This window comes from Lytechinus variegatus, chromosome 7 (assembly GCF_018143015.1).
Source record: "Lytechinus variegatus isolate NC3 chromosome 7, Lvar_3.0, whole genome shotgun sequence".
Lineage (NCBI taxonomy): Eukaryota > Metazoa > Echinodermata > Echinoidea > Temnopleuroida > Toxopneustidae > Lytechinus > Lytechinus variegatus.
This window is the reverse complement of record NC_054746.1, coordinates 33039526-33052797: the sequence shown is the minus strand read 5'-3', so window position 1 is coordinate 33052797 and position 13272 is coordinate 33039526. Positions and strand designations below refer to the sequence as shown.

The 13272-nt window shown below is 35.2% G+C and overlaps 1 protein-coding gene across 1 annotated transcript; it reads right to left on the bottom strand.

Annotated features, from left to right (window-relative positions):
• Nucleotides 1-1200: 1200 nt before the first annotated feature.
• LOC121418005 (high-affinity choline transporter 1-like) lies at nt 1201-12544 on the bottom strand. The gene is made up of 9 exons (XM_041611710.1): nt 12427-12544; nt 9526-9718; nt 7932-8045; nt 7426-7581; nt 6164-6312; nt 5641-5766; nt 4251-4404; nt 3221-3438; nt 1201-1943 (listed from the first exon to the last, which is right to left on the bottom strand). The coding sequence occupies exons 2-9, from the start codon at nt 9689-9691 to the stop codon at nt 1425-1427; spliced, it is 1602 nt and encodes a 533-aa protein (XP_041467644.1). The 5' UTR covers nt 9692-9718; nt 12427-12544; the 3' UTR covers nt 1201-1424.
• Between the last annotated feature and the right edge of the window lie 728 nt (nt 12545-13272).

Sequence of the window (13272 nt, the reverse complement as noted above, 5' to 3'; positions counted from 1 at the left end):
TTAAGCCAAGGCCATGAAGGCCAAGAATAGAGGCACTACGACACTGCAATACATAACTTCTATTTTCGAAACGATTCATATTGCTGTTCAAAGATGAACGATACTGAATACGAATATACTTATTAAATTGGCGAATGTAATGTTTATGGGTCGTGAGGTAAATTAATTTGCGGTCAGATGGTTGAATATTTCTTTTGATGAAAAAACTTATTCTATGAAAAGAATATTTTATTATCGTGCATTCATTTGTCAAATTTCAACATGGTAAGGAAAATGCATAATTCAATAATACTCAATTCAAAGATCACCACCACCAACACTATCATCATCAGTATATCAACATCATCATCATCATCATCATCATCACCATCATCACATAATGGTTAGTTTCAGTCATGTTCGCTCATTTGGTTTACGTAGCAGACGATGCAGACACTATTGCAATTCAAAATCGATTCCGGACTCGATATACTACTAAATATTTACCCTCTTAAACTGTAGCTGTATTATAAATATCAGTAGACAAAGCTGTAGAGTACAAGAAAATTGTTACTTTCAACGTTAACTGTGTTAGTTAATTGTCTTTGAAATATATTAATTGTTCCAAATGAAAAGAGTCTATGAACGGAAACTATCATACATTAGTCACGTGACGCTGTACATAGAAATGTGACATTACATGTTCTGCCTGCTCTATATCTCAAAGTTTGAGAGAAAAACAAGATGTAACCATTATACTACTCCTAAAATATTGTACATCAACATGTAGGTAATCTATTTAGCATTGAGATGTGTGTGTGTGTGTGTATTTGAGTTTTGTCAGATGTGTATCAATCAGATATGATTATTTACGTCTGGGACCGACCTTTAACGTCACCATCCGAAAGACGTGACCAGGGCTCGAACCTCGACCCTCTGCATCAATTTGTAACTTCCCCACAGCTTGGATTACAGGCGCACGCCACAACGCCCAGTTGAGATTGAGATGGCAATCAATCTCGACCTTTTTATGGATATTTCAGTGGGAAAACAAAGATGCCAGTGTCTCGAAAATATGGGTAGCATCATCATCATCATCATCATCATCATGACACATCATCATCATCATGATACATCATCATCACCATCATCATAATCATCATCATGATACATCATCATCATCATCATCATGATACATCATCATCATCATTATCATCATCATCATCATCATCATCATCATCATGTATCATCATTTTGAAGCACTACATCTACACGGAGTTTTCTGTCAACAAACTAAAATACCCACTTTTTGTAATATATAACGTATATTGTTACTAAACCACATTTTACCAAGTTCAGCTTTCTGATATAGGTGAACTCAATCTATCCTCCAGGGTAAGAGTAATTATGTGAGGGAGAGGTATCTTTTCCATTAAGCTTACAGATTAAGCACTTTTATTCGTGGAATCAATTGTCTGCATTTGAGTGTTAGCCTCCTGAACAGGACCTGCATACGTCCCCTTCTCATCAGTGTTAACCACACACTTGAAGACATCGAACCTCTTCGGTAGATAACCTTTGGTGAATATAATGTCCGTGGCATAGGAACAGATGACCAAGGACACGAAAGCCACAATTGCCGCCAAGGTACGGAATGGGAACAACTGGCCGAGGTCTTTATCGTAGTAAGGATATTGGATGAGGGGAGGTAGACCGAGGGATGGTTCACCGCCGCTCAGACGGAGAAAGAGACCGAGAACGAAGGCTACGGCCGAGCCATACGTATTGGACTTCTTGATGTGGATGACGCAAACGAATTGCGGGAAGAGCAAGGCATAGACGAAGTCGGAGCAGAGGACGAAGAGGATGTAGATAGATTCGACTGTCAATGCCATGACGGTAGCTATGGTTGCGACGATGACCACAGCAGCACGAAGTGCCCACATCATTTCACACTCGGAGGCCTGTAAAGACAAGGCATTATGATAGGTTTCGAATGAATGCAAATTAAGTGGAATGAAAATGACGTAAATCAGATGAAAAGAAATGAAAAAAATAAGCAAAATAACAGAGAATGGGACAAAGGGAAATTAAATTTCAAAAGAATAAACGAAACGAAAAAAATAATAGAATAAAGATAAGAACAAGGTATATCATAATATGATAAAACATAAGATAAATATAGGCCTAAATGTTAAAAACGCTGTCAAAGGAGATAGTAATGATATACAAGTGGAATGCCTCTGGCCGTCTCACCTGCATCACGCGGTTCAATATAGCAGCAGTGCTGATTTTGAAAACTACTCTAACTCGCACAAGATGTTCAGTGATACATGGTTACTCTTATGTCAACTTTTTATGAACTAGACCAACAAACTTACAGAGATATGATGGTTATTCAACAACAAAAAAATCAACATGGCCAAAGTTCATTGACCTTACATGACCTTTGACCTTGATCATGTGACCTGAAACTCGCACAGGATGTTCAGTGATACTTGATTACTCTTATGTCCAAGTTTCATGAATCAGATCCATAAACTTTCAAAGTTATGATGGTAATTCAACAGATACACCCCATTCGGCCAAAGTTCATTGACCTTTGACCTTGGTCATGTGACCTGAAATGCGCACAGGATGTTCAGTGATACTTGATTACTCTAATGTCCAAGTTTAACAAACTAGACCAATAAACTTTCAAAGTTATGATGGTAATTCAACAGATACCCCCATTCGGTTCATTGACCCTAAATGACCTTTGACCTTAATCATGAGACCTGAAACTTGCACAAAATGTTCAGTGATGCTTGATTACTATTATGTCCAAGTTTCATGAATCAGATCCATAAACTTTCAAAGTTATGATGGGAATTCAACAGATACCCCCAATTCGGCCAAAGTTCATTGACCCTAAATGACCTTTGACCTTGGTCATGTGACATAAAACCCATGCAGGATGTTCAGTGATACTTGATTAACCTTATGTCCAAGTTTCATGAACTAGGTTCATATATTTTCTAAGTTATGATGACATTTCAAAATGTCATCATACAAATTTGGTCTCAAAATTTGCGCGAGAAAAGTAAAGAGTCTGTGAGCGGCGAGGTAAAAAAAATTTGCGCAGCAGATATATCGCGAAAATCATCGAGGGGGGGGGGGCATTATGCCCCCCCCAGAGAATTAGGGTTAAGGTATAGATTATCACAGTGTCAAAATAATGTTAAGCTCAAAAATGGCATACCGATGGTCTAAAGATATGTTTGTAGATGTTCCTGGTAAACATTGAACTTGATGCGAGGACGGACGAATCGGTAGAAGACATCACGGCCGCAGAGATGGCCCCCAGGCCAAGAAAAGCGACCACGGGTGGGGTGAGATACTGGATGACAGCTGGTAGAATAAGACCTGGTTCTTCATAGAGATCCGTCTTGTTCAGGTTTATATTAGTCATTGTCCAATCTATATGATATGTATGAAGAATAGGAATTTTATACATCAAAGATCCGGGTCAAGGAAGTCAAATACCGTGCAATATGATGTTTATTACGTATTATGCCTATATGTTTGGGCACATTAAATTTTGCAAATTCACGCAATTAAATTAAACGACAATGAGTTTGATGAGATAAATTAGATAGGCCTCAATGTCAGCCCTATTTTCTTACAGGCGCAGAAAATGAAAACAAAAATGATTGACGGCAACGATGTTTAATGAAATTATTCACATGTTCAAGAACAGTGAAGGTTTGTATGTTTTATGTTGCTCAATCTTTTTATTTTTAAGCTGAATTACTAAAACCGATTTAGAACGGCATTCTCCCTGACAGCAGAAAGATGATGAATGCAAATGTAATCATCCCAAATCGATTACTCTGGGACATTTTATGATCTTTTTCCCCATGACAATATTTTGACCCCCCCCCCCCCCTCCATTTATAGAGCTGCTTTTATTGTATACATAATATACAGGAAATATTGTGTTCATGTAATTGCCTGCCTCATGCATGGAAGTAACATTTTTTGTCAGACTCCTCAGGAAAGCTCCAGAGCCTTGTTGCATATAAATAAGTTACGGTTATGTTAGATTTGCTATCCAATGGTTACTACTGTTATGACTGTGGTATAACAGTGATCAATTGCCAATAGCATTCAATCATTTCATATTGACCAACAACAGCTGAACAATATTGGATGGCACAATAAACTATTTCACAATGAGGCCCAACTCCTGATTCGTGAAGGTATAGGCCTATAGCCTCTATAGCACTGACCGGTGCTGGCGCCCACGGCACCCATGACGTAAGCAGGGATGCTGAGAGAGAAACATCCAAATGCTGCAACCAATGATAAGTATCGGGCATGATGAGGGGTCTTGGCTGCCAGAACCCGTTGGAAGTATGCCTGCCATGGCACTCCGCCCAATATCTGAATAAAGAGAAGATAGGACAGCTTTGTCATTGTTTGTCACAGGCGTAAATCTCTTTTTAAATCAAATCTTTAATGATATTCAATGTATTCAGGGTTGAAGAAGAAAGTAAAAAAAACCCCAAAGATGCATGCTTTATATATATATATATTACTTCATTCAAACCCTTCCATTGTAACTTATATTTTTTCTTGCCATATCGACTTAATAGCTTTATAATGTCGACTTGTTGAGCAAGATACATTATCTTTCCAACCCGACTTAAACGCCTTATCATGTTGACATAGCAAGAGACATCTTGCCAAGTCGACTTATGATAGTTATATGCGAACTTATAAAATGAACTTGACATGAGATAAGTTACCTTGATGAGTCAACTCATATAAGCATATTGTAATGGCGAGATACATGGTAGATAACGATAACGTAGCTCCAAATGATGATACACAAGTCATGTAGAACTTCCGAGATCTAATCAATTTAGTTGACAATATAACGTATCTTGTATTAGGCCATTGAGCGAGTAACTTTCCCTCTTTAAAAAAAATAATTTGACATGAAACTTATTTAGATTTAATAACCATATCATATCGCATATCATCAGGATGATGACATGGTTATTAAATTTAACTGGCACTTCAAATCTTTCGTATTTCATTTTTTGGTGATAAAAAAATAACTTATACAACCTTGGTATAATATATATATATATATTTTTAGTCCATCGAACTGTTATTGTTTTGTTTTTATTTTTTCACAATATCCCTTTACAAGACAAGTGTACATGACATGATCATCTGTACTACGTGAATTACATTACATCTAAAGTTGTTTGGTTTGCATTAATTACTGAATTAATTGTACGAATCCAATGAAGTCATGTTCTAATTATGATTTAACCTATGTCAGAAAAACCTTCGAGAAACAATTCTGGTTTCGTATCAAGGAGCATGGTCATACGCAGTGGGAGGTTGGGGCCTGCAGGGGTGCAGTTGACCCCCCCCTTCCCTAAATTTTAAAAGCCTCCTTTTTTACTGAAGATTATCAGTAAATTCACCAAAAATGCATACAAAATCCTTCAATTTCACTTTTCTACTAAGTGCAAAAGCGCCCCAATCCAATGACAAGCTCGGTTGCTTCGCTATCTCGCTTTTGAGTTCAATTTTTCTTTAAGAAATCGTCCTGCCCCCTTTCTCCACCGAAAAAAAATCTTAATTTAAATAAAACACACTTACGATCAACAACATGCTATCGATCCATTGCCCGGTGAGTCTGACGTCCCACTCTCCAACCCAGCGATCAGTCGTCTCTGGAAGTGGTGTTACAGCCTTATTGGTGAGCGCAAAGGGAACACAGAACCACTGAAATAAAAGAGTGAATGTCACCTGTCAGGATTCGAATGCTTAATTGATTTCATTCTTATCAACAAATATTTCTATAGAATGTTTTGAGAATAACATCAAGGTAATATTTGAAAGAACTGATAATGTTTAACTCTTTATAGTATTAACACTTCAAAAAATGCAGCTGGGTTGAATAGGACATCATGCAATTGCTGTATGTAATTTGGATTTAGGAAAAAAATAGTGACAAGATGGTTATTGAAAAAAAAAGAATCATCAGTAAGGGGCTATTCTATCGGAAACCTGCTTAATTTTTAGGGGACGGGTATCATTTCTAGTAAAAAAAAATATAATACCCGAAATAATAATCATGTTAATTCTCTTAATTCAAGGATTTTTGTTCATCATGACTTACCAAACCGATGAATATGCAAGCAAGTTGGACGATATCAGTGTAAGCCACAGAAAATAGACCACCAAATAGGGTATAAGAGACAGCAATACAAGCCGAGATGATGACTGAAAGGTTCTGATCTAGCTCCAAAATGACACTTATCGTTGATCCTAAATCATAAGTTAAGAATATTTCTATATTGATTTCGTTGTTGTTTGTTGGTTGGTTTAATTTTAATTTAGAATATATTTTAGCAGTCCATTTAAACACACCTGTTACAGAACGCCATCTATGATGAAATAATTACAGTGCATAAAAATATTATAGTATACAGAATTTGTCCCTACTAGTAATAAACAAGCCCGAAACATAAGAAAAATATTAGACTAATAATGCATAACTATCACTAAAAGACAGAGATGTATCAATGATCGGATGTAGTTATACAATTATTCACATCGATGTACATTGCTGAAATATTGCAAAAATATTTTCAATTTATATCAAAAAAATAAAACAAAAGGAGGGTACACCCCTACCCTGTCCTTTCTACCCAAGAGTTAACTTTGGCGATACACATTTGACATTGTTGAAGGCCTGAATATAGGGCTGGAATTCAATACTTTAATGTATCATCACTTAAAACAAAAGTTTAGAATTACAACCATTCATGAGTGATAGTCCTGTGTAGATATTTGCTGGTTGAATTAAAATATCATTTACTAAGCGACAATGTCTTGACCCCCATTAAATCTATTAAAACGCATGCACTTTGTCACGTAGAAACTATATAATCTATATTTCTTTGTTCACGAGTGTTGTGACAATAGAAGCCAAGGGTATCGGCACAAATTGACCTTTCATGTAAAAAAGAGTTTGACAAAAGAAGAAGTAAAGTAGGAATCGGAAGAAACAGTATCGAAAGACGTAAAGAGACCGGTCACTCATTTATATTTATGCTCTATCCATAGAACACTCTAGTTTTCTTTGTTCATGTAAGGGGCGACACTATGGTTTTTCACTTTTTTGGAGAGGGGGGCAAGGTGGTGTCCGCCTCTACCGATTTCAAGCAAGTTGTAAATGGGAAAGAAAAGGAGGAAAGGAGAAAATGGGAGAAAGAGTATCGAGTAAAAAAAATCAATTGGTTGGGTAAAGTAAATAAATATTACACAGGCCTACTCCTAATTCTTAATAAAAATGAGTTAAACAAAAATTATTGATGCACTTTTAAAAAATCTCGGACCCGCCCTTATACACCGTTGTTCAGCATTGCCAGTACCCACCTAAAGCAGCCAATATAGCGGCACACCATAGCAGTTCACCAGTGATGGCAGCAAGAAAGAGGAGTCCTCCCATACGATTTCCATACTTTTCTTGAAATGGATCAATCATTGTAATGTAATTCGCTGCTCGCATCTGCTTGGCGAAGAAAAGCCCATCTGTAGGCACAGTTCAGAAAGAGATTTACAAGTTTCATTTCATTTAGCTATTGTAATGACTCATCTATTAATATATTCAGCTATCCTTTATCATTTTATTTGTTCGTTTGTATCCATTTTATTTATTTATTTATTCGTCTCATTATTAACTATACATTCATCTATTTATCCATTCATTTACTTCAATAGACTTTCATCTAAATGAAAAACATAATCTAATTGGTTTTAACTTCAATAAGAACATGAAAAATGATAAAAACACACCCGACCACGAACTACGAAACGAAAGAACGATTGAAAGTAAAACAAACAAAGGAAGAAATGAGGAAAAAGGTGAAAATGGAATTTACTTATGACAAAACTGAGACTGTAGCCCCAAGGGGCTTGGGCCCAAACGAGGCCGTATCCTGGAGTAAAAACGACTTCTGCTGTCCCATTGATGTATCCACCTCCTACCCAAGTAGCTGCAAGAGAAGTATGAAAACATATTTGTATATATGATATAGTTGTTATGGAAGAATTCAGTCTGTATAGCTTAACGGGAATACTGGATATAGATAAAGAAAAAGTATACATTTTCACAATACAATAAACTACAAAATTATGAACCCTAGCTCGTTCCGAATATATGAAATCAAGACATTGAATCCAAATCATAGAATTATTTTGTTTACGGAGATTAACCGCGAACAAAAATTAACATTAAACTCGAACCAAGGGTCTGGCAGAATATGAGTTGTATTCATCACTTTAAAAACTACCAAATGTGATTTGGGAAATTTAAATTCCTTTACTGCAATCTAAATACCACACTCTCAAAAAAAAAATTGTCGGAAAAAATGTCAGAAAAATAAAATACCGAAATAAACGAAATTGTTTGTTTTTCAGCTTTTTTTCTCCATTTATTCGGTCGGATTTATTTTTGTCGGTGGGAAATCGGGTCACAGTTCTGTGTGAGCGCCCTTCTAGGCGAACCAGACTGGCTGCCTCCTCCAAAAATGCGCATTTGAATGTCTTTTACAGATATACAAGTGTTGTGCATCATCATCATATTAGGTTTACCAATCCTTCTTAAGCGTGTAAATAACACAATCAAATCTTAAGGGTGACTGTCTAATCAATCCGAGTGACTGATGCGACCCGACCATTGGAGATATTCGGCGAGCTTAAAAAAAAAGAGCCGCGGTTGGGCTCCAATGGCAAGTGCCCTATCCTTAAAGGTGAAGCCCACCTCAGAAAAATGTTGATTTGAATCAATAGAGAAAAATCAGAAAAGCACAATGCTGAAAATTAATTTCATCAAAATCGGATGTAAAATAAGAAAGTTATGACATTTCAAAGTTTCGCTTATTTTTAACAAAATAGTTATATGAACGAGCCAGTTACATCCAAATGAGAGAGTTGATGACGTCACTCACTCACTATTTCTTTTGTTTTTTATTGTTTGAATTATACAATATTTCAATTTTTATGAATTTGATGATAAGGACCTCCTTGCCTGAAGCACAAAATGTTGAAATAATGGAATTCCACGTGTTCAGGGAGGAATGAAACTTCATTTCACATGACAATGATGAGAAAATCAAAATATTTCATATAATAGAATACAAAAGAAATAGTGAGTGAGTGATGTCATCAGTTCTATCATTTGCATACCGACCGAGATGTGCATATAACTGTTTTGTGAAATGAAGCTAAATTTTAAAATGTCATAACTTTCTTATTTTATATCCGATTTTGATGAAATTTTCAGTGTTATGCGTGTTGAATTTTTCTCTTTTTATTCAAATCAAGTTTTAGTTGGGGTGGACTTGTCCTTTAAAATCTGTCACCCTCTTATGTCCCCTCTTGCACCTGGGGAATTTCCCTTTGAGTGAGGACCATTACGTTGCTTCTCAGATTTTAACGGATTTTTAAGTTTTTTAAATAATTTTCATTACTCACCGATCAAAGTAAAAAGACCGATACACCATCCAAAATCTCGTCCTGCCACCATCACTCCTTCTGTCCCACTAGCACGTTTTGTCTTCCTTGAGGCCCATATTCCCACGGCCAAGATGATCAGGTAAAAGAATATCATCCCAGCAACCCCACCCCAGTGAACCGCCATGATCACACCACAGGTTAGAACGTTAAGCTGTATTGATGCACCAATTAAATACAAGAGTTAAAGAGTGAGTTCTCAAAATTTTTATCATTGAAATAAACTGAATTGCTTTTAGTCCTGGCTAGATTATTATTATATTGTGCCAAAACGAAGGAAACGGGCAAAGTAAAAGCAGCAATCTGTAAATTGAATACTCCAAATAAATCGATTTGCTCTTTGCATTCAATTGTGACAGTATTGGAATTATGCGTAAATTTATAATTATTAATCTTATTCTAAATTTTATTCCAGATTTTATATTTTGCATATGTGAGGATTCCTGATGTTTACTCCCAAGATCTTGGTTGGTATGATTCATGAAATATAAAAGAGACAACGAATATGAATTTGGCTGAATTACACGGTTCGATAATGTCTTCTTTAAAAAGTCCAAGAAGTTCCTGCAGCAGATTGTCGAGAACATTATCTTACTACAATGTGTAGTTGAGTTTTACAGGTATTGTGTAAAATTACAGAAAATCGGTATCTGGGACCTTACAGATTTCTGGTAATATTTCAGTTGAATTACATAAGAATTTCTGTGTTATCACTTTACAAAATAATTATGTTGTATTTTTCTGAAAAAGCTTATGTGTGTGTGTTTTTATGCATCCGTGTTTTTCATGAACGACTTTTATTGAATATGACTTTGAAAAACGGACGTAGCAGTATGAAGATTTTTTTTCTAGATAATAATGCTTAATTGGCAGCAAGTGGAAAGAACTCAGTGTCTCAAAGTGTGTTCACAGTGCTAAGTAGAATGACAGGAATCCAAATTCATAGGCCCGTATTCTGAAGTCGGGGTTAACTTAAACTCAGGTTAAAATTTGTGGTTTAAATATAAATCATTAACAGTAGAGATATCATATTTCAGCTGATTTTGCTCTCAAATCATTTATAATCGTTTAGGAAGTATAAATAGATGATTGTCTTCACCATCGATGAATCAGGAAAGAGCAAAGTATACATAAGACACATAGAACTTAATAAAAATTTTGACACTTTTGGCTTCACATAATTTTAGCACAAAGTTAGACCACGGTCTAAGTTAAACCCGACTTCAGAATACGGGCCATAGTAAATATTTAAAAACAAACAATATTTAATTATCTAGCAAAATAATTAATCAATTAATCATTGAATGAATGCCCGGATTATTTCAATTCAATAATACAATTTACTGTTAACAAATAATTAGGCAATAAACCTATTAATACTAAGTGGATTTTTTTGCTGGCATGTATAATTGGTTAATATTTGTCATCTAATTTGTACACTTAATTTTCGGTGTAAACGTTTGTATTTGCAATGCACCAGGTGAAGGGCAAATTTCCTGTTAACGATAATAAAGTTAAATCCAAGTTTAACTCATTCATTGTACAGGTGTTTGGGGTTAGTCTGCTACAAAAATGTTAAAGTTTTTGTTCATCTTGCTTGCTCTCATTTCTTCATTTCTGCATCAATTATGATCGCGCTTGGTGCAAATGATCCTTGGGTAATTTGTCCCCATGAAGATGATGAGGTCAAAATGTCAAATGATTTCATGTCCATCCCTTTTCAAGCTTTTGTTCAACTTGTTCTCCTTTATTTTTGCATAAATTGTGTTTACACTTTCAAATGATCCTTGAATTATACATGTGTGTTCATGAGGATTTAAGGTCAAAGGTCATCTATAGGTCGAAACATATTGTATACTGATTTTTTATTGATAGCGAAATCATTATAGGCGAAACTCATGGTTCGTGAACCACCTTGTTTTCAAAACGAACAACAACACCAACAACTGTGAAACAGTTAATTTATCGTCTAGCCAAATATCCCACACTGAAACTAAGCAAATCATTCAATCTAGGACCCTCCTGCGAGTTTCTCTTAAGTTTATCTCAAAGCAATTTAAAGATGGTTGCATTTCTGATGTCATTAGATAATAAATTGTTCTACTTTTTCGGAACTATAAAACGAATATTTTGTTGATAAGAATATGTCCTGTGTCTTGGCAAATGTATCAATGAAGAGGAGTGTGTATTTACATAAATTCTAATTGGCATAAGTCGAATGATAAACTGATAAATAAAAATGATTGCTGGTGGTTGTAATATTTTATTAAAGCAAATAGCTTTAGCCTTGAGTATAGTACGCTAACTTTTGATATTGGGTTTGCTTAAAATATGATTCTATATTTTAAACCAGTTTCTTTAGGTTACTTCCCCCAAACTACGTTACAATTATTTAGGCAAAACAAGTGTGGAATGCGACATTCGTAATAATATCAGCTAGTAAATAGTAACTTAATGTGGATGAAATACCAATATTCCTCAATATTTTCATATCTATTTCTTGTACAGTATGTGAATTTCCAAGTTAATTTTAAATCAATGGTTACACAAAGGTATTTTTTTTACAACCTTAGGAATCTCAATATTCAATTCTAATTTAAAAGACTCGAGTGTCGTATTGTTTATTAGCATAAGGATTACTGCTTTTTTTATTCTGATAGCCTATGTGCCTGGAACCACACACTCTAAAAATATATTTTTTAAATCAATCACCTTTTTAGTTGTTTAAAAGTCAGTAAGGGTCAGCACTGCTATGACTGCTGCCTTATTGAATAGCGCAATGCAGGCGAGACTGCCAGAGGCGTTTTGTATTCAACGAAAGAACATGAACGTATATCGAAATAGAAGAAAAAATCCACTTACCTTAGTTCTAAGTATTGTTTTCACGACAAGGTCTAAGGAATTTCACTTTATTCTGTAGATGAGGGTGCTAGTCAGAAGATCAAACGGTTTCTGGTTCAACCACAAGCCATCCACGATCCAACACTCGTCAATTACCATAATTAGGGGCGTGAATAATCAAACGTTCACGTCCTTCTTAAGCAAATTCATCACACGCTCCTATTGGTTAGAAAGTTGCTGCCTCTCGTGTTACTAGGAAATAAGGGGTGTGTTCTAAATTACGTCACTTAAAAAAGTCCACGATCGTTAATGCAATTCATGATCTCTGAATAATTCATGTTTCTTTTTGGAAATCAATTAAAAACAAGATAAAAGCCGCTTCTATTCTCATCGAGGGTAACCAAAAACAATGCATTTTTAACATTTTCATTCTTAGAATTCATTTGGTCTGATTTTAGTAATTTTAGTAAACAGGTAAACGATTCAACGAATACACAATGCAGTGCAATATAAATTCAGTCTCCGTTCAGCTGAGGGAATATGATTGATAGTGAACAGTTGTAATTTTGGCTTTTAAAAGTTTTATTTGCTCTCAGTTGAAATTAAAACAATATTCCAATACAAAGAGGGTCAGAAGGTAACGTTTGTATGGATATTTCTTTCTTTTGTTTTAGTTTTGATTTAGAAACATTATTCAGTTCGGCCGCACTGCGTTAAAATATATAATTACAGTTGTCATAATTGCTGGTAGATATAAGCAGTATATAGGCCTACCCAATTGAATGAACGATTTGCAGAATTTCATATAAGTTAGGTTTGGCAAATTCTGATTTTTATTATTTTTTTTATTTTGATTATCCCGAGTTG

What these genes read in the sequence shown, in the direction of transcription:
- LOC121418005 (XM_041611710.1), bottom strand. Translation starts at nt 9,691, where the DNA reads ATGGCGGTTCACTGGGGTGGGGTTGCTGGGATGATATTCTTTTACCTG. An exon ending in CGGTCTTTTTACTTTGATCG is followed by an intron (nt 8,046 to 9,525) that starts GTGAGTAATGAA and finishes CTTCTCTTGCAG; the next exon opens with CTACTTGGGTAGGAGGTGGA. An exon ending in CTTGCATATTCATCGGTTTG is followed by an intron (nt 5,767 to 6,163) that starts GTAAGTCATGAT and finishes CTTTTATTTCAG; the next exon opens with TGGTTCTGTGTTCCCTTTGC.